General features: G+C 48.4%; 1 protein-coding gene across 11 annotated transcripts in view; it reads right to left on the reverse strand.

The window, feature by feature from the left end:
- PPFIA1 (PTPRF interacting protein alpha 1) overlaps positions 1 to 26,916 on the reverse strand; it is a 113,206-nt gene that overhangs the window by 45,478 nt on the left and 40,812 nt on the right. For all 11 annotated transcript variants that reach the window (XR_009542283.1, XM_060158276.1, XM_060158277.1 and 8 more), the window contains 8 exons: positions 8,226 to 8,327; positions 7,547 to 7,711; positions 7,048 to 7,122; positions 6,592 to 6,693; positions 6,148 to 6,369; positions 3,654 to 3,800; positions 2,073 to 2,207; positions 656 to 739 (listed from right to left, as the gene is read on the reverse strand). Coding sequence is in view for 10 of the 11 variants with exons in the window: in XM_060158276.1 (XP_060014259.1) it covers positions 656 to 739; positions 2,073 to 2,207; positions 3,654 to 3,800; positions 6,148 to 6,369; positions 6,592 to 6,693; positions 7,048 to 7,122; positions 7,547 to 7,711; positions 8,226 to 8,327 (1,032 nt within the window). In the remaining variant the exon portion in view is untranslated. The remainder of the gene's footprint in view (positions 1 to 655; positions 740 to 2,072; positions 2,208 to 3,653; positions 3,801 to 6,147; positions 6,370 to 6,591; positions 6,694 to 7,047; positions 7,123 to 7,546; positions 7,712 to 8,225; positions 8,328 to 26,916) is intronic.

The raw sequence follows: 26,916 nt of genomic DNA on the forward strand, positions 1-26,916 counted from the left end.
ACATTTGATGCTCTGCAGTCCAGGTCCAGGAACGCCGCTTTCTGGTGGTGACAATACTGATGCCGCACGCCTGGACCTGGGGCCACCACTCGCTCTATTTCCTGGAGGTTCCATCTCGCCGTGTGACCAAATCTTCCAGGAAAGCTCCCTCAGGACTCAGCTGATGTGAGCCTCCACCACCACGCTTTCCCGAGGCTCCTTTTTACCCCATCTCCGAGCACAGGAGTTTTCCTCCTGCTCAGGAACGGCCATCCCTACGTCTACCTTTGTGTCTGGAACAATACTTTGGGGTTCAGGACAGCGATCAGGCCCGTGACCGGAATCTGGGACTCCAGTGCCACACCCCAGGCAAGCAGACCCAACGCCTAGGACGCTGTGCCTTAAGTGGCATGGGCACCCCGGGCTGGCACCTCAGGCTTGTTTGAGGGAGGCCCGTAAGGTCCCACCTGTACCTGGAGCAGCTCCCGCAATAGGCTGGTCAGAGCGGCAGGCGGCCTCCTCCCCCCTACACACCGCCTGCGGGCAAGCACGTGGTGGGTGCGCCAATCAGCAGACAGCGCGCAGATGAGGCCGCACACTGAGTGCACACGGCGGTGGGGGGGGGGGGCAGCCCCAGGACCGGACCGGCGCTCGGCCTCTCTGCCCGGACACGTACCCGCTGCAGCTCCTGGTGCTTCTCCTCCAACTGGGCCTCCATCTGGCGCAGCCTCTCCTCGATGTTGCCGTGTCTCTCCTCGGCCTGCCAGCAAAGGATGGTGTCAGTTCAGCTCACAGTTGCCCTTTCCTGACAACACGCGGGGTACGACTGCAGCAGCAACAAGCAGGACGTGCTGTGCGTGGACTACGCACCCCGTGCTCAGTGGAAGGCACGCGCTGACGCCTGCTCGCACGTCCTGCGTGGCCCCATGCGTGACCCCGGGAGGCAATTCACCCTCTCGGGCAGGTGACTGAGGCGTGATGGGCGCTGGCGATCGACTTGTGAGAGAAGCTGTGCTCCCCCACCCCAGGTCCCACACCCGGGGGCTGTGTTTCGCCCCAGCCTCAGACTGCTCTGGGTGAGTCAGCACAGGAAGCAGGAAGCGGCAAGCACAGTCAAGAGCGATGTACACGTTCTACCTTCCTAATCTGGGAGGTAAGTTCGAACAGTTTAGCTTCCTTAGTGGCCGAGTTTCCAGCAGACAAAAGGTCAGACTACAAGGCCAACCAGGGACAGGAGAGATGACAGGGGAGAAAAGAAACCGAGACTTTAAATGCAGATCATGAAGGAAAAGGAGCGCTTCTGTTACAGCTGTTAGCAATGAACTTGCTCTAAGGAAGGTCTGCGAGCACCTGACGCCATCTGCCCACCCCAGGTCTGTCCGGCCCCCTCAGCAGCTCACTAAGCTCCAGGCAGGCAACACAGAACTCCTGACGGATGCACCAGGGCCTCTGGGCCTGGCCAGCGCCTACTGGCAGTGCAGGACCATATGCCTGAAAGACTGGGCCGGTGGCCGGTTGTGCGCTTCCTCCCCGCCGTGTGGACGAGCCGCCCCCAGCGCCGCTGCGTCACCGGGACACCCCCTCTCACCTGCCGGCTCTCCAGGGACGGTGAGGCTGTGAGGGCAGGGACCGGGCCTGGCACATGCCCCACCATGATGTGTTGAACCAGTGAATGAATAAAGACTCAAAAACTTGTTTACTACGAAGTTACTTTGGCGGTCTTCGACAGAGAATGGGATTTTCCTACTTCTGAGAAAAACTACCCTGCTCTTCCCCAAAGCTTCTGCCCTAACCTTGGAGCTGCTGACTTGAGTAGCTCCAAGCAGCGGTGACTCTGAGCTGAAGCACCCTGGGGACACACAGAACACATCTGACAAAACTGGAGGGAAAAGAATGTGGGGATGACACGAAAGCAGGGATAATGTCTGACATTCAAACTTGCTCCAGTCTCAGACAGTACAGCACTGAAAACAAGTCTGAGCTGCTTGGTGGATTTAGGGGCGCTGACAAGACCACAACGATAAGGCACGTGAACAAATCACCCTCAACACCCAACTCCGGCGTCTGCCCCACAAGGAGACCCAGGGCAGCACCTTGGAGAGCGCGGCCACCCGCTGGGCCAGCTCCGCCTCCACCTCGGGGAGGGTCTCCGCTCTCCGCAGGGTCTGCTGCAGCTTCTGCTCCGCCAGCTCCAGGCGCTCTTGCAACTGGCGGTTTTTATCCTCAGTCTACAAAATGAGAGCAAAGCGTCAACACGGGCGAATGGTTCAGCCATTTCCGTTTTCAATCGTCTAATAAGTCCGTTCCGAGGGGGGCACAGCTGTTTTGCCAGCTGCCTCACAGTGAAGTTTTTCTTTCTGTGAAGAGCGCACACCCACTTTCTTGGGCTTGACTTCAACGTGCAAAACACCTCTTGCCAAAAGTATCTGCTCTTCCTAAATACCTCCAAAGAAGTCTTAAAACACACACACACACACACACACACACACACACACACACACACACGCACGCACACACACACACACAAGTTCCTATACATGAAAGCAAACCCGTTTTCGGTAGGAGCTTATTTATTCTTATTGACAAGTTAAGGAAAGAAGGGTTCAGTACTAACCCTTCTTAAAACATCATCAGAATCATCATTTGAAGGGAACCTTACTGACAACAGGCTGCCACGGGCATGTAAGCCAAAATACAGCGTTCATCTCCTTTGAAATCCAGACCTGCTAAGAGTGGGCCTAAGGGAATACTGGTCAAGTTTTACCTTTGTAAACGTAGGGTCATTCTTTTAGAAAATCCTCTTACTCTGAAAAATTTTCAATGTAGAAAATTTAGACAGATTTTTCTTTCTTTAGAAAAGGGAACATGTTAAATCATCTGTAAGCTCAGCTCCTGAGAGGCTAACGCTTGTTTCTGTGCAGCTCTCTTGTTTTCTGTGTGCATATATCTCTACGCACATATACAAACAACAGGTTATGCTTCAAAACCCTCAGAAAATAACAGCGCATGGTGCGTAGTATTTTCTGATCTGCCTGTTAAAGTCATTGTTTTGAGCATTTTAATGCTCTTAATTAGCATCCACACCCTAAGTTTTAATGGCTTTCTAGTATTTTATTTTCATTTTGGGGCCAATGATACACTTCATAACACACCAGACAAACTCACTTTGTTTTCCAGAAGCCAGGTTTGGTTTCCCTAGTTAACTCTTGGTTATCTGAGACCACACAGAAACAGGAGCAAGTGAGGCGAACCGAACCACAGGAGGCACAGACCTTACTACTCAGACTGCGTCTCTCAATCTGCCATTTACCACACTGACCCCAGTTACCAACAGGCAGCCAGCTGCCTTGAAGTTCTTTGCCACTCTCTGCTCTTTTGGTAAAAATGCTAACAGGCAACAAGAGTCAGGAGTGCAGCTCCACAAAATGGCTGAACCAAATCCTAAAAAATGAAAACCTGTAAATTGCAGTCACCCACAATTTTTTTTAAAATTTATTTTATTCTAGTACAGTTGATCTACGATGTACACCACACTTCTGAACATAATACTCTAAGATCATAAAAACTTTACCCTGGGACTTGATTTCCAACATGGAAGTCACAGGAAAAGGTCTTCCCCCGTTCATTAGTAAGTAATTAATAAAACCCAGACAAAATTCGATAAAAACCACTACCTGTCGATGCATAGACTCCTTATTTGCAATTTCATTTTCCAGTTTATCGTTGAGGTCGTGCACAGAGGTGGCTTCACGCTGTGCTGCGAGGTAGCGTTTCTCGAGAGTAGTGACTCTCTCTTCCATGTCTTCCTTCTGGGCCATGGCCTATGTCGGGCATTTCAGAGGGAGAGAAGGGAAGTAACCAATACGTAACAGACGGGTGTACTCAGAGAGAGAACAAACTGGGCTCAATTCTAAGTTTCAAATCAAATATAAAATTACTGTCCTCAAAATTAAATTGACAGACATGCCAGTTTTCTCCGATGTGAATGAAAACGCACCTACCTCAAAGATCATAAATATTCCCCAAGTAATTCGCACTCATCTGTCTTTTTATCTATTTTTTAAATATTTATTTATTTTGACTGCACTGGGTTTAAGTTGCGAAACGCAGGATCTTTGTTGCGGCATGTGAATTCTTAGTTGTGGCGTGTGGGAACTACTTCCCCGACCAGGGATCGAACCCTGGACCCCTGCGTTGGGAGCACGGAGTCTTACCCACTGGCCCACCAGGGAAATCCCAGCACTCATCTGTCTTAATGCTATGTCTGGCCACTCAGTTTACCAAGTTTATCCTTTTCTACATAATATTACCAAAAAAAAGAGAAAAAGTATAATAAAATATCCTGTTATTGCAGGAATTCCAGGAGGGGGAAGGTATCTGCCATGAAGACAGGACCTCTGTTTGCCTCACGATACAGGTGGAGATACAACAGTGAGATATGTGTCTCATTTTCTTGGGTAAAAGTTGGATGAAATCTCATCCAATTACCACAGAATTAAAGTAATAATATTAACAAATGGAAACAGAACTCAAAGTTTAATACAACTGGGGACTTCCCTGGTGGCCTGGTGGTTAGGAATATGCCTGCCAGTGCAGGGGACGTGGGTTTGATCCCTGGTCCGGGAAGATCCCACGTGCCGTGGAGCAACTAAACCCATGCGCCACAACTACTGAGCCTGCGCTCTAGAGCCTGCGAGCCACAACTACTGAGCCCGTGCTCCACAACTACGGAGCCTGCGCTCTAGAGCCTGTGAGCCACAGTGCCACAACTACTGAGCCTGCGCTCCACAACTATGGAGCCTGCGCTCTAGAGCCTGCGAACCACAACTACTGAGCCCGTGCGCCACAACTACTGAAGCCCGCGCGCCTAGAGCCGTGCTCCGCAACAAGAGAAGCCACTGCAATGAGAAGCCCACGCATCGCAACAGGAGTAGCCCCCGCTTGCCGCAACTAGAGAAAGCTCGCGTGCAGCAACGAAGACCCAACGCAGCCAAAAATAAATAAAATTGAAAACAAACAAAAGAAGTTTCATACAACTGGAAGCAGCCTTCTAAAGCCTAATTCTTCTAAAGCAAAATTATATTACACAGTATCAAACGCTGAAACTAGGACCTGAACTTTCTGCTACTGCAATTCCCGTCCCCAGCTAAAAATCCGCTTCAGGTCCCTCCCTGTTCACTAAGTAACCAATATTAGCAAAGTCTTAATATTAAAAGTGGCAAGTCTTAAAATTTTCGTTTTCAAAATTCTCTGCATGTTAAACTCTGCCACCTCACCTCCTCCTGTTGCCAAAGAATAATGTAGACAGGTTATACAGATACATGCAAAGATCTGTTTTGAATTCTTACATAAAATTACTCACACCAAGCTACTAAACAGAATGTACACCTGTTCTACATACACGTGAAAGGGGTTCTCTCTGCGGTGGTCTCACAAGGTGTGGGGGAGGGGGTAGGAGCTGTCTGTTTACAAAGGAGAGGTTACGCTAACAGGAGGAGGTGCCAGGGAAGGCACCCAGAGCTCATTTGTTTTTAGTCACAGCGGGCTAGTTTCTCATAAATCATGCCACACGCAGAAACGTCTGCCAGAGATGCACACATTTCTACGTATTTTTACAGCATGAGCCTGATGACCCAAGTGTGAACAAATGCCACTCTGTCTGACCACCACCATCAATATCGTACATTCCCCTCAAGGCGCGGAACATCAGAAAACTAGAAACACAGCCGACAGTGCCGCCCTGGCAGAGCCCACAGCCCATGCTCGCGTCTCTCCGAGAGAACTACCGCCGCAGAGGCCACCACGCTCGCTCGAAGTGTATCAAAAGGAAATCTGAGCATGATCAGGAATACATTCGACAGCCTAGGACTTATAGGAACGAGGAGTCCACACCCAGGGCAGTACAGCCACAGCAGCACAGCAGGAAGGGCCGGCTTCGTGTCCGTGCCGCTGCCAACGGACCAGCTGGACCAGGCCTCCCCTACCTTTAAAGACCTTGACACAGAAACGGGGAAGCCGCCAGTCAAAGTCTCAGGGCTCTGTTCTGTTTTGTTCTTACTCATACAGTCACCCCAAGGTTGAAGTAACTGGGAGAATAAGTGACAATCAAACCAAAACAGTCCACACGTTCAACCCCATGACAACACTGACATGGCGACTGTCACTCACTTCACGGACATCCCGTTGCAACTTTGTGTTCACTTCCTCAGATTTGATGAGGTCTTTCCTGGCCGTGTCCAGATCTTCCTCCAGCTCCGTCACGTGACTGGACAGGGCGGCCAGGCGCTCCTTCATCTGGCTCTGCTCCCTTGACTGCTTGTCTATGACTTCCTGGAGCTCAATCACTTTAGCCAGGTCTTCCTCGTGGCTTAGAGAACCATCAGAAGATCTCTAATGGGGGGAAAGAACCCTTAAACAGCCTTGTTTGCTGAGGGAGGAAATAAAGCACTTCTGGGAAGTCGGTAAGATCAAAGCTGCCTTCTGCACGCTGTGGGTTCACACAACTTTCACGGCCGCTCGGGCCGAAGTGGTGCGTTGGCGACAGGTTCCCAACACGCGTGCACAGACTGGACGGGTGGGACGAGAACCACACAGAGGGGACCAGGGACTTGCCTTTCCGTTCGCGCTCGGCGTGTTCTCTTGCTCGTGGTTTATGTCAAGCACCCCGTCCGTTAGTGTCTTTTTCTGGTTATTCTGTTCTTTAAGAATCATTAGCTAAAAGCAAACAATTGAATGAGAGTAAAGAAATAAGTAAAGACAGCAAAACTCCATTTGGAAAAACACAACTGAAAAGAAAACACATGGTGATGTCATCCATCCTGAATATAACCAGGTCATTAAAGTCAGAATTTACCTTCTACTGGAGACATGGGTACTTAAGAGATTCTGCAACTCCGAAATAAAAGTCTAGTTTACTAATCATTAAAATGACCCATATGGGCTGGTCCTCAATTAGAAAGATAAGTAACATCTGATATCTACTACTACAGTCTTCGTACTTTTTTAAAATGAAGGGATTAAGAATTAGGAACCCTCAGTTGAAACTGTATGACGATTTATCAAGCTTACCTCTTTATGTGTGGCACCTAATTCTTCTTCTAACAAACTACACCTTTCAAGTGCTACTCGTAACCGTTCTCTCACCTGAAAACAAAAGGGATTCAGTTAGTGTGTGTGTGTATATGTGTAGATATGTTAATTCAATTCTTATTGCATAGCTATCCTAGTAGACTATTAGTGTAATATAACATAATAGAATACCTTTAATGTCTTTCGTCGATCTTAACGTCAAGAAAACCGGCTTGCTAATAGCTTTAAAATTTCACCCTAAATAAATTCTATTACCCAATTCCTAATAGCCACTTGATACACAGGATATAATAAATCTTGAGACATTTATGCCAACTAATACTTTTTAACCATGTAGAACTCTGGCTTCTTATAGAAAAACCGTGTTTACAAGAATTCAAGAAGCTCAAAAGTCAACTAAAGTTGCACAAACACCTGCGTTGTCCGCCAAATGACGCAGCACGTGTACAAACCCGGAACTGCCGTGTGGTGGCGGTACCTTCTCATCCAGGGCTTTGTGGTGCTCGAATAACGACTTCAGTGCTTTAAGCACTTCCACCTCGCTGGACACGCCTGCCGGGGACTGCGCCTGCCGCTTCACCACCGTCATCCTGAGGGACCGCTCGTGCCGCGAGACCAGGCACTCCAGATGTTCCAGCAGCAGCTGCAGGGCAAGGCCAAGGTGAGCACGGTTTACAGAGCACTTTCAATCTCATATTTGAATCTGGGGCAATAACTCCTTTCAATCTCACACTAAAGCCAAAACCGTGTGAAGACAGGTCTGAATCCCTCTGGTTCTGTCTAAAGTCAGAGAGAACTTCCCTGGCGGTCCAGGGGTTAGGACTGCGTGCTTCCACTGCAGGGAGCGTGGGTTCGATCCCTGTTCAGGGAACTAAGACCCGCCCCCCGCTTGCCGTGCGGCGTGGCCAAAAAATAATAAATAAATAAAGTTAGAGAAATTCCCCCTCGAATGTATTAAAATTGCATTAACTCTCATCATAAATTTCAAGCAAGGTATGAGAACCCTGAACTGATCAACCCCAGTCCACTCAGTGGGAAAATGTCGAAAATGTGTTTAAAAACAGACAGAGTGGATCATCTTCTGAGTTTAAAGACAGCAACACGGAGCCCAGTCGTGACCCCAAGGCAAATGTTAACACAGAGAATCCCCTACTAACCCTGGTGTTGTTCCTTTCCGCTTTCAGTTCAGCAATTTCTTCTTCTCTTTCGAGGAGCTGTTCCCTGCATACATTTAGTTCTTTAGTAAGTGCTGCAAACTCCTAGAAAACAGTTAAATAAGTAAATAGATATAAATATAAATACAAAAGAGAGCGAGAGAGTGTCTCTAAAGGCCAATTCCCGTCAAGCCTCCCCAGGCTTCACACAGAGACAACTCCCGCCCTGGGATAAGCGGGGCCTCTCTGACCCTCCAGAGAATGAGGGGTCCACCGAGCAGCCCAAGACCACACAGAACACCACAACTCCGACCAACCTTCACCCCTCCACCCCCGAGCCTGGCACGCACACGGCGGGGAAGGGAATCCAAGCCTGCCTTCTCAAGACCCAGGGAAGGCCGAGATACTTTCCTGAACGTAAATCCTAATGCCAAAGTGGATAAAGATTTTTTTAAATGACTCACAGGCATGTGACCTAGAACCACTGGGGAGAGTAAAGAAAAAAGGTCTAGAAGGCAACAGGCTTTGGAGTGTCCCCCGGGAAAAAGGCTAATGGTACCCCAAGGCCAGTCTGTTAGCCTGACCCCACTGAAGTCATCCAGACAGTCAATAAACTGGTTAAAATGGTAAATTTATGTTGTATATATTTCACCACAATTTACACAGGTGTGCGCGCGCACGTATACACGGTGCTGTTTGGAGACAAGGCTGCTCCAGAGAGCATCAATCAGCTACAGAACGTGAACAACTCTTTACTTCAGTACTTCAGCGCAGACCTGCAAACACGAAGACATCCCAGGAACGCTGGACAGAAATAATCCAACGTGTCTTCAAACCTGACCAAGATTCTGAAGATACATCTTCAGAGACCTGGCCGGCAGCATCGGCACTGGGCTTTGTGGCTGGGAAGCAGGAAGGGCGGGGCAGCCACGTGGACAACGTCTCCTCTCCCTGTCCTGGCAGCAAGCTCTTTCCCTTCCTGAGTTTCTGAGATTTCTTTCAGATGTGCCCATGTTAATTACACTGACTAGCTGATTCCTCTGGTAAATAACTAGCTGACTGTCAGATCATCTAATGTCTAACATCAGGGAGAGGTTTCCATCTAATTACTAAGATCCTGTATGAGAAACACTCTTCCTGCTACAGGTGAGAGAAAGCCTGACTCAGACTAGCCTAGGCTGAGAAGCAGTTACTACTCGTGAGGGTCAAAGGCAGGGCTGGCTCTAAGGTCGTCTGAACTCAGGGCCCTGGATTTTTCTTTGATCACACTGTCCCCCTCTGCACTGCAGTCTGAGTCAGTTTCATGAAGAAAATGCCTGTCACTAAATGTCTTTGATTATGTCCAGCCCAAAGTTCATCGTCCTAACATGTTTCTCACTGACTGGATTTCAAGTTGTTTCTTGGCCAGGCCCTCCTGCTCTTGTTTCATTTTTGTCTCTTCTTGTCCTATGATTTCTAGTTGCTCTTCATGGATGTTAGCTCAGGTCTGAAGCACCTGAAGCACGCTTCTCTGACGGTTTTGCCAGGCCCCATCTGCAAATCTCACATGGAGTCAAGGCATGGCTGCATTAGGAGCGGGCTCTGGGAGGGTCTCTCAGCGTGAGATCTTCGTGTTGTGGGACCTGGGTTCCAGCTCCCCTCGAGTAGGAGGTGACGCTGTTGGTGCCGACCTCCCCCCCACCCAGCCTAGGTCCTGTGGTTGCCCCTCTGAGCCTCCCAAGGCCTCAGGCCAGAACTACGTTTCCATGGTGACCGAGGGCCCCTGCTGCCTGCTTCCATTACAGACAGTGCAGATCCTCTTGGAGAACCAACCACCAGACAGAGCCATGCCTTCCAGGTATTGCTTTCTATCCTCCCCGGGCCCACAACTTCCTATAAAGCCCCAATGTATAGAGGGCAGTTGGCCTCTATACACTGAGGCCAACCCCAGCTTCAGAAAGTGAGTCTGAATCTAGTTCTAATTCGCCTCAACACTTTGGATCCTATCACCGTAACCCACGGGAGCCACGTCTCCTGTGCCACCACCGGCTCAGGGCCTGGAGCACCACAGGCCGGGGCACCAAGCCAGCTCAAGCTCCCCACACTGGGTACCCCGCTTCTATCCTTAAGGGTATTTTCTTGTTTTGGGGGCCTGGCCATATTTTCTGGTTTATGTTTCTCTGTTTAAATTTATCTTTCCACTGCTGGGTCTGGAGAAGACATATGTCAAAGCATGAGTTTATGCTGCCATCCTAACTGGAAGTCACAATGCATCCGAGAAACGGCTGAACGCCAGGAGGTGAGCCTGGCCGCTCCCCGGGCGCTCCGACAGCACAGACAGGCAAGCGAGCTACGACCCCCGTGCTCTGCATGGGAGTCACCCAGGCCACCGTGGGAGCAGAGCGGAAGCCATCTCTGATGGGAGGTTTGCTGCCGGGATGGCCCCTGCACTGAATGGCAAGCAGGACCCAGCTGTCCAGCTGGCAAGAGCCTCGTCACGAAAGTACGGCGCTGAAGTTGGAGAAGGGCACCCGCAGGCAGGAGTAAGGTGAGGCTGGAGGTGGGCAGAGGCTAGACTAAGGTCCCGCGGACCCCGTAAGGAGTCTGTGCTTCATCCTGAAGGCTCTGGGAGCTGTCTTATTTACAGACTTTGGGGGCCCTGAACAGGGAAGGGGCCAAACTGTTCAAAGTTCCAGGCAGTGCCTGACACAAAGGATGTGCTGCTCAAAATGGTTTGCTGGGTAAACAAAAGTCCCTGGGAGAAGGGCCGAAGCTGGGCTGGAGGAGGTTAAGAGTGAGAAGCCAGCTGAGGCCACAGCAAGAACCCTGGGGAGAAGTGAGGGTCTGACCCAAGACCAAGACTAGAGACACGCAGAACATAGAAGAATTCTCAGGGCGAAATGCAAGGATCCCATGTGCCCCTGCTGTGGCCATCATCAGCCTTCAAAGGGTCCTCTGGATGCTGTGCTCAGAAGAGCCTGTAAGAGGGTGAGGCCAGATGTGGGGAGGCAGCCTGGCATCGGGAAAGTGCAGGAGAGGCCAGGCGAGTGAGCACACCGCGGGGGGTGGGGGGGGGCAGGGCGCGCTGGAGAGTAGAGCCAGCAGGATTTGCCGACAGATCCAACAAATCTGAGAGAAATAAGGGTCCAGGACGATTCCAAGGATTCTGGCAGGAGTGAGGGAAGGATGGAGGCCCCATTCTCTAAGAAGGGAATGTCTACGGGAAGAGCAGGCTTTGAAGGGAGGTCTAAAAGTCCAGTTTCGGACAAGCTTAATTGGAGAGGTTCTAAGGCATTCAAGTGGAGCTGCACCTCCCGGTCTGGACTTCTCGGGGATGCTGGCCGAGGTGGAAGAGTGATCTCATGGCACTGAGCGTGGGCGATAAAAGATGAGGCTTGAGCCCGGTGAGAAGCCAACGCTGGACGGCTTGGAAATGAGAGGCGTCAGCAAGGGCGGCCACGGGGGGCCAGGAGGGAAGGGGAACACCTTGGAGTCCAATGCTCCAGAAGCAATGGTCACCAGGGTCAACAGCTGCTGGGAGTCATCTGACTGGCCCCTGGTGGGCGGGTCTGCTGAAATGGAGGCCAGAGGTGACCATGACCATAGCAGGTCGGGAGCCCTGGCAGGGCCGAAAGCCTGGGTGGACAGAGGGCAACAGAGGATGGGAGGAGGACGGCAGTGGGCACACTCTCATTCTTTTGAGGGACTTTGAGTTAAGAGGAGAAGAGAAATAGGGCAGTGGTTAAAGGAGACACAGGGTCAAGAGAGCCCTGCTGCAGGAGGGGACAGGGGCTCGCACGCTGACGGCCAGAGTCCAGGGGAGAGGTGGGAGCCAATGGCCACTACCCGAGCAGCCGAGAGCAGGTCAGTCAGCTGGGGCCGTGCAGAGGGTGCCTTTCCCGGGGGCGCCCAGTTCACCCACAGTCAAGGGAAAGGCACTCAAATACGTAGGCACAGATCCAGACACACAGGGAGATGTGTGGTGGGAATTTCTGGAAGTCCTCTTCTAATTTCTTCCAATCTCCCTGAGAAAACAGATGCCTTTGCACTGAGTGGAAGGGTGCACGCGGTGCACTGGGGAGGGGAGGAGGGGCGGGCACCAAGTAGCCACTGAGCAGAGAGGGGGTCGGACACCAGTGCCACGACCGTGGGCATTCGGGTCCACTGCAGGCTGCCAGCGACACCCACGGACAGGGAACGGACTTAACGGGAGCGGGTTTCCGAGTACGGTGAGGTAGGGTGTGGGTGTTCAGGTAGGGTGTGTGTGTGTGTGTGCTGAGGTAGGGTGTGTGTGTGTGTGTGTGTGTGTGTGTGTGTGTGTGTGTGATGATAATGGACCACGGAATTTCCGTGGGTAAAGAAGACAAGGGAGACATGGGAAGGGCGAAGGACCACAACAAGGCGGTAGGGTCGCAGCCTGTAGGCCCCAGGAGGGTTGAATTTCGGGGTTTTATTTTCCAAAGTCCTACCATCTATCATGAATACATTTCACTGCCTTTAAGTGAAATATGGAGTCAAAGCATAACAAGTGCACACTGCAAGTTTGTGGGCTGGTGGGGGCGGGAGGAGCTTGAAGACGCCTGTACACGCCGGCTGCGCGCAACTAGCGATTCACACATTCACCCCCCTTGGAGCTAGAAGGGACCGCCATCTAGCCCCACTTCCACACACAAGCCTTTTTCCATAGTCACTTTTCCTTTAACTCTTTCATCACCAGAAGCAAGCCTATGTCTTTTACATACAAAGTTTCCTCAAGTTTTTCCTAATAGCTCCAAACTGTCTTCATTCACCTATTAAGAGAATATTTAATTCCCAACATTTTGGCTAAATATAAGTGTTTCTTACAATAAATTCAACAGCTAAAACCATTCTACGATATACTGCTTTGAATATGGTAGAAAAAAATTTACAGAACTTCACAATTATTTTTACTCCTTAAAGAAAAACCTTTCTCTTTGCTCAAAAGAATTCAACCGAAAAAGTATCAAAGCAAATTTAAACTTAGGAGTTTAGATAAACATTAGACAGGAAATTCCAAAGTTTAAGATTCCAAAAGCACGTTCATATGTGCACTGTGTTTGTGTTATCATTGCAGAAAAAAACTGTAGAGCCTGAATAAATCCCAAATACGTGCAATAAACGATCTACTCTATCACCATGACAGGAACCTAACTGTCAGCATCTAAATTTTTTTCTCTTTAGAAAAAAATGTCTGTTTAAAAAGTACTGTAAGCCAGTTAAAAGTGACATTCTATTTACTGTAATTAAAGTTTGAAGTATTCTTTGAAACGGAACAGATACAACAATCACTGGAGTATTTTCAGTTTAAAATATAAGTCTGCACAATACAGATTTGTATTTCCATTTGACATTTTCTAGGACTGAGACGAGGGAAAATAACATTCAACCACTAAAATCAATTTAAGAACTTGATTTCACATAATGCGTGAAAATGCCGATAATTATCATTTCTGGATCTAGATAATAGGATCAGATTACATGAACCAGACATGACTGATCAACGTCCATGATCAAGAGACTTTCCCAGTGGCGCAGTGGTTAAGAATCTGCCTGCCAATGGACATGGGTTCAAGCCCTGCTCCAGGAAGATCCCACATGCCGCAGAGTAACTAAGCCCACGTGCCACCTACTAAGTCTGTGCTCTAGAGCCCTCGAGCCATAACTACTGAGCCCGTGCGCCACAACTACTGAGCCTGCATTCTAGAGCCCGCAAGCCACACCTACTGAGCCCATGTGCCTAAAGCCAGTGCTCCACAACAAGAGAAGCCACCACAATGAGAAGCCCGCGCACTGCAATGAAGAGCAGCCCCCACACGCCGCAACTAGAGAAAGCCTGCGTGCAGCACCAAGAGTCAACAAGCCAAAAATAAGTAAATAAAAATAAATCAATTTATTAAAAAAAAAAAAAGTAAGTCCTATGGATCAGATGCAACATTTGGTTCTAGAAGCGATGACCATTCTCTCTTCCCAGACACCAAGGGAAGTGGGAAGCAGCAGGGTCTGGCCACTTCCTACCCTCACGTGGTCCCGACACCCTTCCCGTGTTCTTTACCTGACCATCCGTGTTACGGTTCTACATCTTCTATTCTCTATAATCTCCACCAATAGCTCTGTTTTATTTTTAAATTACGTTTCATTATTTTTGCTAACCTGCTGAAACAAGACTAAAGCTTCGCTGGAGGCAAAAAGTATATGTCCTCTTACTGTAGGGACACGGAGTATAATAAAGAATGGAAATGGGGTCTAATTTTTAGCAAACTAAAATGAACACCTGAAAAACTGACTTGCAGAACTGACTTAGTTTATCTTCTGACGGAAGCTATTGATATTGGCCACAGTCCTAGGTTTAAAAGCATGTCAAAGTTTGAACTGAAAGAAAATTAGAAGTTTATACATTAAAATGAATCAGCAAATCATATTTGAAACTCTAATGTGTTGATTAAAATATGCTTGGAAAGGTTATGTATAACTATCTACTTATTCTGCGACCTAATGATGGGAGAAGAAGGACAGAGGGACACTTGGAAAAAAGACAAACTTTACACCTGTGCAAAATCTGAGTCATGAGCTCACTAGACATATTTAAAGCCGTGAATGCAATAGCACTGGATTTTCAATTACTGATTATTGCAAGCAACAGAGCAAAATGCATAAGCAGTTCAAAAGTCCCAATATATCTGATTTATTTTTTCTCGTTTCTAAGAATAGATACTGACAAAATTTATGCTCATACTTAGCATTTGGCAATTACGCAATTGAGACTGTATACTCTGAACCTAACAAACATGGTGCAGAGCAGTACTGCAATGCGATCTCAATTGGGTTAAAAGCAAACACAAACTTGTATTTCTTTCTTTTTTTTTTTTTTTTTGCGGTATGCGAGCCTCTCACTGTTGTGGCCTCTCCCGTTGCGGAGCACAGGCTCCGGACGCGCAGGCTCAGTGGCCATGGCTCACGGGCCCAGCCGCTCCACGGCATGTGGGATCTTCCCCGACCGGGGCACGAACCCGTGTCCCCTGCATCGGCAGGCGGACTCTCAACCAGTGCGCCACCAGGGAAGCCCCAACTTGTATTTCTTATTTAAAATATAGATGGACACCCACCAAACTGCTAATGCAGATTATCCACTATGGATGCGAAAGTGGGCTGGAAATGAGTCTGTCTTTTTAACTTATATTCCTGTTTAATTTCAATTAAGTACGTACTCGCTTTGTTTTTTTTAAAAAAAAAAAAATACCAGGGACTTCCCTGACAGTCCAGTGGTTAGGACTCAGTGCTTTCACTGCCGGGACCCGGGTTCAATCCCTGGTCAGGGAACTAAGATCCCACAAGCCGTGTGGTGCAGCCAAAAAAATAATAATAATAAATTTAAAAATTAAAACAAAAAGAATGAAATCATTAGCCCAACTTATTAAAAAAAAAAAAGGCCAATCTTCACTTCCTTCTTCCTTTCTAAACAAGGTTAAAACTACAGGGCACGAGCAAATACAGGCCGCCTACGTGGACGTAAGCTGTCCAGATACTTTCCCCCAAAGTCGCCGTATCTCAATCTCTAATTCTTTCTCCTGCTCTCCCACTCATCACTACAAGGTGGCCTCAGCCTCCAGCCTCACTGAATGAGCTCTGGCTGACACACCAGCACCACCCCTGTCTCCACTGAACCCAGTCCAGCTTCAGTGCTCACCTACCCCGCCCTATGGGGGAGCTTCTGAACCCTCCCCTTCCCACTTTCTTCCCCCTTGTCCTGGTCCCTAGTTCTCTGCTCATCTCATAACGGCTGGTGCTCCGGGGGCTCTGTCTGAGGTCCCCTGTTCACCCTACAAACCATGCCTGTCTGACCTGTGTCAGGCTTCACCCCCCCCGTGCCGGGTCACTGTCCAACTGCCCACCATGCACCTCCACTCGGCTGTCTTCCAGGACCTCATCATCTTCCTCCTGGCCCCCAGAGTAGAGGAGACCACATGGCCTCCCTCCTTTTCCTCCATGTTTGCCAACTGCTGGGCCTGCTAATTCGATCTCACACTTGCATCTCCTAGACTGGCCGCTGCCGCCACCTCCTCCGCCTGGGCTGCCGGCCTCTCTGCCCCAAAGAAACCCGGACCCATTAGGAGTCACTCCGAGCTACCCCTTTCCTCCAACCTCCGGCAGCCGCCAGTCTGCTTGCTGTCTCTAGGCACGTGCCTATTCTGGACATTCCACACATATGGACTTGGACAATACCTGTCCTCTCGTGTCTGGATTCTGTCACTCAGTGTACTGTTTCCAAGGTTCATCCACGTTGCAGTGTGTGTCGTGCCTCTTTCATTTTTGCGCCTCAATAATAATTCCAGTATGCGGATGCAGCACGGTTTGTCTATCCATTCACTGGTTAGTGGGCATTTGGGTTGCTCGTGCTTTCTGACGATCATGAATCATGCTACTATGAACATTCCTGCACAAGTTTTTATGTGGATCTATACTTTGGTTTTTGGGCATACAGAGCAGTAGACATACTTCTCCACAATGTAAATGAGTGAACTGTTCCATTTCTGTTTCTAAATTCCAATTTAAATATCCAGCTATCTCAGCCATCACTCCTTTCTTCTTTGGAATGTATTTTCTTTTAGGCAAAAATTGGGATTTCCTCATGGACAGTAATTATAAGTTTTGCTTCACATATTTTTATCTTTCTGCTAAAGAGCAAACCAAAATGTTTTTGGTTGTTATTAGCATTTCAGTATTTAAACACACATAGTTTCTTACAATTAGTCAAGATAATCTGAAAAATAAATGCACATGTGTATTTCAAAACCACCTGAATATAAGTATGAATGCATATTTCATATGTTTTAGAAACAAGTGTATAATGTCAGTGAAATATCACAGGCGAAAACATTCTAATTAAATTTAAAAAACTGAGCCTGGGGGTTGAGGGAGAATCAAACCAATGAAGTAAAAAAATCAAGGGCAGAAATCCTTCATTCAAATAGGAATGAGCACCTCCTGAGTTCTAAAACACTGGGAAGTAACAAAAGGAGAACACAATATGAAGTACGTTAACATCCAGTTTGTATTTATATAATGTTTCAAATTTCCCAATAAAGCAGGTTATGTGGTTTTTAGCACTACTCACGCTTACTAGAGTATAAAGCAGTTTTCATCTTCAAATATTTCATTTCATAGATCTATGCATGTCCCAAGACATTACTGAATCATAAAGAAATTGTCTTCAGAGTATGAGACCAGAAACTGCCTGTCTGACCTTGACTGTCTAAACCACCATTAGCAACAGCGTAAAGTCCATATTTCCACAGAGATGTTTCTTTTCAGCTGTAACGAACTTTTAAAAAACAGTAATAGCAGCGGCAATGGAAGGGGGCTTAGGACAGAGCTTTTTTAACACAAAGCTTCAAAAAATATATATATTTTTGAAACAGTAATAAAGGTATACATAAGAAAAGTCTCCCTTGCAGCCCAGTTTGCTCTTCCACACAATACGTAATTAAAGTCATGGGTTTCTTGCTTATCTAGAATTGTATATATATATATATATATATATATATATATATATATATATATATATATGCCAATAAATACATCCATTTCCCTTTGCTTTTCTTCGGTTAAGGATATAACCTGAAGATGTTTCCATATCAGTTCATGATGTCCTCTTCCTTTTTTATAGCTGCAATGATTGCACATACCAATTAATTCAAAAGCCCTAATTTATTTTTTATTCACTTGCTGATGGACATTTGTTTGTGTTTCCAATCTTCTGCTATTACAAATAACATGGTAACAAATAATCCTGCGCATACATCATTTTGCATGTGTGCCAAATATATCTGTGGGATAATCTGAGAATTTCTGAGTCAAAGGATGTTGATCATTTTAAAATATACTGTTAAATTATTCCTCACTGGCCAGCAATGTGTGAAAACATGTTTCCTTATAGTCCCACCATCCTGGGTGTTATTAAACCTCGGTGTCAATTTTTCTTTTTTGGATCCATCCTCCTTCCCTCCTGCCTATCACATCAAAGTCTCCAAAACCTTTTCCTATGCTAGACACCAAATGCAAGCCCGGCACCCGGTGTGAGCAAGAGGTAACACGTTCTCTGGAGCATCCTTCGCTCCCCTGACCCTCTCACGGCCGGGGAATTATGCTGACATTTCTCTTACAAAGAAGGCTCAGCTCGTTCGTGAGGTTATTACACGTCCTCATTTTCTCACCTGACAATCTGTAACACAAACGGCACATTTTCCTTATTTCAGTTACTGTTATTTATTTTTCTTGGATCAAATACAAGTGAGACTGGTCTGTTTTTTACTTACCCTGATGCATCCTGACATTCCTATCCTTTCCTATAGAATGGCCTCTGATCATCTCTTACACCGAAACATCCGTTAGCAGGAACACAAACACCTGACTTGTGTCTTCTAGTGCAGTCATGCCCCAACACGTACATAACAAAATACTTCACTGTAAACTGATTTTTAAAATTCACTTTATATTACAATTAGGGTATTGTACTGATTTCTTAAAATCATGTGTTCAGGTACATTTTAAAATGGATATAATTTTATGATAGCACAGATTATAATTTAAAATATTGTAAAAAGGAGCTATTGTATTGCTCTAAGGTACACACCTAGAAACAGACCTGCTGGGTCAAAGGGTTATGTAATTTAATTCTCAATGTTTCTAATGTGATAAACTACAGTGTACTAAAGAAATATTAGTTTCACTGCTTTTAGCATCTCTTTGTATATTTTATAATTTACAGGGTTTTGATGTCCTGACAAAAAGAAGATCACAACAACTATAACTAAGTCCACTGATGAGGAAGACTGCTTGCACAGGTTCACCCTGCATGGTCACCTTCACAGTCCTGGGCAAGGGGAGGACTGCACTACTACTTTTTAAACATAAAACATTATTTGCAAAAAAAAATTTTTTTAAGCATTTATTTTGTTCAAATATCACCACAATTTCTCCACTTATAATCTTTGCCTTTTCTTTTTTTTTTTTGCGGTACACGGGCCTTTCACCGTTATGGCCTCTCCCGTTGCGGAGCACAGGCTCCGGATGCGCAGGCTCAGTGGCCATGGCTCACGGGCCTAGCTAATCCACGGCACGTGGGATCTTCCCGGACCGGGGCACGAACCCGTGTCCCCTGCATTGGCAGGCGGACTCTCAACCACTGCGCCACCAGGGAAGCCCAGAATCTTTGCCTTTTCTAACCTCCCCATGGCAATAAAGGACAAATTAAAATATTATGCTATTATATAACAGTAAAAATAATCACAAACCTATGATTATATACCTGAATATCCAAATTATTTATTTAAATATTACATATATAGCATACATGCCCAAATATAAGGCAATTTCAAGTAAAATTCAATCCCCCTGGTTTCCCATTAAGACAACTGCCAAAAGTTTTCCGGCCACTTTAACAGACGCTTTCAGGAATGCAGATTAAACAGCCGACTCTGACTCAGGCTCAGTCCTACACATTTATGAAAATAAATAGACAGAACTACTTATTCTAGTTGCATGCTAAGTTATTATACCTAATATGCTTATGTTCTATCTACAGTCACATCACATGGACTTAGAACATCTCTGAGAGGTCCTTTAACCATGTTTTCTTCTCTTTGCTGGGAAACAGTGGTTCACCTGCTGGTGAGCCATTTGGGAATCATCGACGCCAACCACCATGTGGGCATCCCCAAGCACCTACGTTAAGAAAACAACACGGCGCACTCCAGCTGCAGGACACCAGGTGGATCACTGCCCCGTCACTCCCCCGGCCGAGCTCCAGATCCTGCTGCAGCCTCCTGGCAATGGTGGCACCATCAGAACATGGCACAGAGAGATGTCTGGGAGTGGTGGGAGGCTGCCATCAGGGTTTGAGGCGCGCTGAACTTGAGAAGGAAGCCAAGGCCATCCTGGGGGAAGGACAGCACGCCCGAGGAGCGTCTCCACTCCTCTGGTGAGATGACACCATGCTGCTCTCCCCGGCCCCGCTCGGGAACTGCCGTACTGTTTACAGCTTAGCAAGTCTCCTGAAAAACCTTATGGTGGTGTGCTCCTGGTTTTTCTGATTTAGTCACAATTTTAGAATATTTCAGGCTTGTCATTAGCTCCTAGTAGCACCTCTATTTTGCAAAAAAAAAAAAACCAAAAAGCCACAATCAACTCTTACATGTGATTAAGCACTCTGTGAAATTACTTCATGACCTTTATTAACTTAGAACACCCTAGATGTGTTAAATTAGGTGTAGGAGCCTTCGGACCCCACCTTCCAGGGCCCTCATAGTATCAGCAAACACAACTGCACAGAAGGGGTTATAAGACAGAACCTCCTCTGTTGCCCTGTGAGACTGCACTGTCGACAGGAAGAGAATTTTCCACCAAATTCCCAGCAGGTACTATTGAAGAGCAGCTCTCTGACACGCAACAGGGTCAGCTAACACTGCACCTGACTCTGCTCTAAAGCTACAATGTGACTCTGAAAGAACTCAAAAAACAGTTATGGGGAATCATGGCCGCCTTTTAACAGACACGGGGGACCGCGACTGAAAGCTCAAGTCTCAGCACACAGAAGACCAAGGACAACCGAGCGGGCTGCTTTCCTGATACACCAGACGGAAGACAGGTATCTCGGGGTGAATCAAAGGGCTCGGTATAAAACCATAACTGAAAGTACTTTATTAGGGGCTTCCTCTTGCGGCTCCACTCTGCCTAGTCAATAGAAATACAAGTTTAAGAATGAGTAGTCTCAGAGTATCTACGGCTACGTTTATAGCATTTCCTGAAATTCTGCTGACGAGTCAAAGAAACACAAATGCTGCAGTGTTTCAGGCCACAGGGCAAAGGCTGAAAGTAATAAGTACAAATGAACTTGAAAAAGGCTTCTGATTCTCTGTCATGCAGCTTTCATAACAAGAATGACATTGCCTACTAGAAGACCACAAAGCTGATTGGTGGAAATGATACAGATAAAGGGTTGATTGTCGACAAAATGTCTCGGCTGCCTGCAGATCCGCCCCTCTGCCTGTCCAGAGTCTGCCCGTCCATCACCATCCTCCCCCAGAAGCTGTCAGACAACCAGCTCTGCTCCTGGTCACCACTTCCCCGGGGCCACACTCTCAAGGCCTTTGTCAACCGTCCTCTTCCCACCCCCGTGCGAAGGACCATCCCCACACTGTGTCAGGGCCGCACCCCCATCACCTCCCTCCTTCCCCACCTGCTGACCTGCCGGCCCAGCCCCGCACCCTCCCGCAGGCTGAACACAGGGTCGCGAGGGCTGGGCTTGACCACCCATCTCCCGCTTAGGCTTCCCCAGGCCTCCGCCACCGCTTCACTGCGCAGACCCCAGTCTACTCGGGGGAAAGACGTGCCCCCTCACTACTGAAACCCCAGCCCCCCAAAGGGTCTAGCAACACACCAGTGTTCAGGCAATAGCTCTGTACGGAAACAAATCAGTAACATACTACCTCTGACAGCAAATATTACTACTCTGTAACCTTCTTAACCTTTTGTGGGTCTGTGTATTCATGTCTTGCAAACCAGTCTGACAAGAGCCCCCGTTACAACAGTTTTACCCTCTAATTTAACAAGAAGACACCTGAGAATGAAACAAAGGCCAGCTACAAAACCATAACTGAAGGTACTTTATTAGGGTTCGTCTGTGGCTCTAGTAAGCTTAGTAGGGTAGGAACACAGGCCTAAGGATGAGTAGCCCTGGAAAACACCAGCTGGACAACACCAGCAATTTCTGAGGTGCTATTCTAAGTACACGTAGATGTAAATATTAATGGCAATAGCGCTATTTTTGTTTGCTGCTTTATGGTTTTCAAAGTATTTTCACATATGTTATCACATTTTATTCTCAACCACCCAGTAAGGTGCTCATAATGACCTCATTTTACAAATTATAATACAGGCCCAGGCAGGTTAGTGAAGTGCAAAGGTCACTCAGTTAATAAGTGGCTTGGGACTGAGAACTCAATACAGACAATATGTTATCTTCAGGGGAAGATAACACAGTAAGTATCAACACCAAGGCCACATGTTAGTAAGCAGAGGATTGAAGACTTGAAACAGGTGGGGAGGGGGGTGGAGAGCAGGAAAGACTGGGTGGACAAGAAAAATATCACTCAGCAGTTAGTGAAAAGGAAGGGACTGTTACAGTCAACCAATAACTTCACCACCATCACCACGTGGAAAGAAAGAGGGCAGCTACATATCCCCCAGGATATCTTTCTGTGATTTCTTTTGCCCCCCTCAAGGATGGCCTTGATATATACCCAAGCCTACTACTTCATCTGTGTTTTTCTTCAAGCTGATGACATTTTTAAAAGCTGAAGAAAAGTAAAAGGAATAAAAAGTAACACCGGCCCCAGGCATCAGACTCCATCTTCTCCTAGAGATGGGACAGACGCTGAATCCCAGTAGGAATTAGAGGTGTGAGAACAGACCTCACAGGGTTGACCTCGGCCTTGAGACACAGGTGGGGTTTTGAAAAAAGGGAGCGGGAAAGGGACTCCACAAGCAGGGAATTGTGTAGGCCAGGGTGTGAGGGAAGGGGAGCAAAAAGACTGGTGTGGCCAGAACGAAGGGGTATTTACAGAGGGAAATGGTGTGGGAAGGCTGAAGAAAGCCAGATCGTGGAGTTGTGAGTGCCACACAAAGAGCTTAGGTTTTGCCTCTGCTACCAGGGGTGGGCGCTGCAGAAACCTGCGCGCAGCAAAGGTGCAGGTTAACCTGGGAGCTGTAAGAAGCGTGCTGGAGGGACTGGAAAGGGGAGAGGGTGCATCACGGAGGCTCAAGGCATGGAGGGGCCAAGCAGCGATACCAGAATACAGGAGAAAATAAAAACATTAGGAAAGAAAAACCGAAGCAGCGCTGAGTGGTCCTGGAGGGTGAGAAGGGAAGGAACGGCGAGGCACGGAAAGCTGGGAGGGGAGGTGGGAGGGGAGGCTGAGCAAGGAGGATGCATGGCGCAACCCTGGATATGAGACGCAGCAGGAGAGCCTGGGTCACATCTAAAGGATGTGACAAAGCTTGGGGCTGGGGCGTGAAAGGTGCATCACAGACTTGGGGATGAAGACACAGCCGTGGCAGTCACCTTCAAAAGGGGGATGCCGAGCCCACAGAAGTGAACGAATCTGCACGACTACAGAAAAGGGGCAGAAGAAGGCTAGGATTTTAATGTATTTCCTAGTCACGAGCACATGACTAGGATAAAATGAAAATAATTATCCAACTATCTTTGGGTAGCAAGTGCTTCCTTTCCCTCAATTCTTTCCACAGAGGTTTTCCAAACATGGAAAAAAAAGAACCTAACACCTGCCAGTGAGCACAGGAAATACACAAAGACGAGAACACGAGCTCCCTCTACATTACTGACAATTTTTAAAGTTACTTTAAATTAGGATTATGTGTGTCAGATTGTTTTTCTGTAGTATTACTATAAAACTTCCAGTGAGAGAATCTTAAGATGAAGTTAACTGAAGCAACACCAGTAGCGTTTCAGAGCACAGGAAACACGCATTCCAAGTCAACACCAAAGACCTTCATTTCTTCGTTGAGTGCAGTGAAAGCGTCTGAGCAGCAGGGTGGGTGCCAGGCTGGAGGTCACTTACTAAACGGGCTATAGCCTGAGCACCTGCGGGCACACCAGAGAACATCTCACTTCCTGGCAGCAGCGGCCCTTTTAATAACAGTCATTAATAGTGAAAACACTATTTCAGCGGGGAAACAAAGAGGAAAGCACCGGACACTCAAGGGTTTGTACAAAGCGCGCAGAACCTATCAGCAGGAATGTGCTTTCGAGCAATCTCTTGATTCGTCGTTAAACTTTTTTGGGACCAAGTATTTCTCTGGTTTGCACAAGAAAACAACCTTGGAATGTACATTCTTTCCAACTTAAACCCTTTGTTCTAACCACCCACCACTCGCCCCCCATGGACCTTTCTACGCTCAGGTCATGTTCAGGCACCCTGCTACACAAGCCAAAAGGGCAGCGCTTCTAGTTTGTGGAACTTTCTCCTTGAAATGGAGCACAGATAACCAGGGGCAGGAATAAAACAGCAAAAGTCTCTGTGATGCCACAGGAGGCCGCCGGGAGGGGCACCCGACTTCAATCTCTATTTACTGTGTTCTTTTCTCTCTCCAGCAGGTCAGGGCGGAGGAGAGATGGACGTGGCGACTGTCCCTGAAAATCCCAGCCGGGCAGTCTTCGCTGTGTGCCACCTAAGCAAACGCCACGCTGCTTTCTGACACTGTCAACGCGCATGGTCATACTGTCGCCACGTGGCATCTATTTTAGCCACGCAGCCTCGGAGCCCCCTTCCCACGGCTGGGAAGTGGTCTGTCCTTGAGGAACGGCTTGTGACCCAGAGGACGAGGCAGAAGCACCAGCCCCCTGCTCTCCTGGCCTCTCCCACATCTGGGGACAGTGCAGAACAGCCCCAGGCCCACCAATCACAGGCCTGGAGCCCAGACTCCGAACGGGAAGCAACAAGTGGTGCCCAGAGGTGGTCATGCATCCGAGGGTCCGGGCGATGGTGTGGGCAGTGCAGGTGCAGTTTCCGGACAAGCAGCTTCATCAGAGCCTCACACAGCAGGACAGGGCTCGTGGCCTCCAGGCCCGGCGCCCCCACCTTCCCCGAGATGCTGGGAGCTACTCAGAGTGTGCACAGCCATTTATTTTTCTGCATGGATCACCCAGGCAGTCTGCAACTAAGCCCCCCAACTTAGCATGCTTGCTTTCCTCAACGCGGAACTTCACCCATCTTCCTCAGTGAGAAGCATGAATGAGCGTGAGAAACGCCACTGCCTTTCTGACGTCGCCCCACCCCGCGGGCACGCTGGATGCGGGCAGAGACTGTTACTCTGTGCATCTTACAGCTGACATTGTTTGAACTTCCTTTTTTTCACTTGCCTCCTTTTTTCCCCTAGTAACTTTGGGAACCCAGAAGGAAGGGACCCCTCATCATCGCCACACTCCCTGACGCTGTTCAGCAGAACACCGGCTAACGCCTCCCGCTCTGCTCGGAGCCCAGGCACTCTTGGGAGGGCTTCTTGGACACGCTCAGGGTGGCGTCACCGCAGCCTGTGAAGCAGCTCTCAGCGCAGGCGGCAAAGTGAGGGCCCAGCCCCAGAGCCCATGCTCTTAGTTAAGCATGGCCTCCAACTCACACAGTAAGAAAAAGCGGCTCCCTCCACACAGGCAAAAACAAACGCAGTGAAGAAAGTCCTTGCAATTTCCCTCCCATCATCTGATTCCTTGCCCTTCTCACAAAACCTCCATTCTTACACTCACGGTAGGAATCACATCCCATCCAAATGCACCAGGATGTTTCTCGTTGAGTGGCTAAAGGACGCGGCCTCAGCCTGGGGAGAGAGACGTCCGGAGGGGCAGAGCGTCTGCTCAGGACCAGCTGTGCCCCCAGCATCACTCCTCACTCTTCGGCCCCAGCTGCGGTGAAAACCACAGCCAAACGTCGACTTTCCTTCCCACGTACAGTAAAGGGCTGTGCAGGAGCTACAGAACATTGACAGTCACAGTGCCCAAAGGGACATGGAGACCATCTAGCTCCCAGGGCTTCCCAACCGTCCTCCCTGGACCCCCGTGTGGCCGCAGGTTCTCGGCACATGAGGCTCTAGGTGGCACTGCGCTCCCTGGGGAGCCAGCCCCTCGGAGACCCTCCAGAGACAGGCTCCTTTCCATAAGGCTTTGAACTACAGGGTCGAGTCCCCTTGCCCCTCCCCATTCTACAGAGATGCGACCAGAGGCTCCAAGAGGTGACCCGGTGACGGAACCAGATCAGAAGCTGTCTCAGGGCTCTGCCGCGCTGCTACCCAGCTACCTGCATCACAGACAGTGACAGAAGACGGGCCTTGCACACCCTGACATGCAAACTGCCGGCTGATCTGTTGCGTTCCAAAGCCACAGCTCTTTCCTTCCTCACTGTTGCAGTGATCCACCCAGACGTGGCGCAGTTCAGTGCATGTGACTCTCACCAGGGGCCGAGAGTTGGCTGAGGGACAGGCGCACTCCGGAGCCGCCGTCCACAGCACACGTAGACCCCTGGGCACACACTGCGGGCAAGAGCTTCTGGGGAAGGTGATGAGGGACGAAAGAGAAACTCTAAACGTCCTGGATTCGTCAAGTGAAAGAGCCACAAGAATAGTCAGAAACAGAATTAGACAAGACATCTGAGAACGGAGGACTTTAAAGATTCTGGGCATTAGAGGAACCAACTGACGGTGTCGGGAAACCATCGTATTCGCCCCACGAGGCTCTGCAGGGCGGCAGGTGCCGTGGGGACCACTGGAGGGCTCCTGTTCTGGGCGCTGCCCGCCGCCCACAGGCAGAGCCGACGGGGACAGAGACCCTTTGCTGAAGAAGCAAACCCTGGCACTCACAGGACCACCCCCACGGGCATTGGGGGCATCCTGCCGGCCCATCTCCTCCTGCGAGGAGGAGCCCTGGAGTCAGACTGCCTGGGTGCAAACACTGACCACCACCTGTGATCTATGGGGCTCTGGGGAGCTCCCCAACCTCAATTTCTTCATCTATAAAATGGGGTACATAATAGCATCCTGCTTTCTAGTACTGTTTAAAGTATACTCTATAGGCGACTTCCCTGGTGGCGCAGTGGTTAAGAATCCGCCTGCCAATGCAGGGGACACAGGT

This window comes from Lagenorhynchus albirostris, chromosome 9 (assembly GCF_949774975.1).
Source record: "Lagenorhynchus albirostris chromosome 9, mLagAlb1.1, whole genome shotgun sequence".
Lineage (NCBI taxonomy): Eukaryota > Metazoa > Chordata > Mammalia > Artiodactyla > Delphinidae > Lagenorhynchus > Lagenorhynchus albirostris.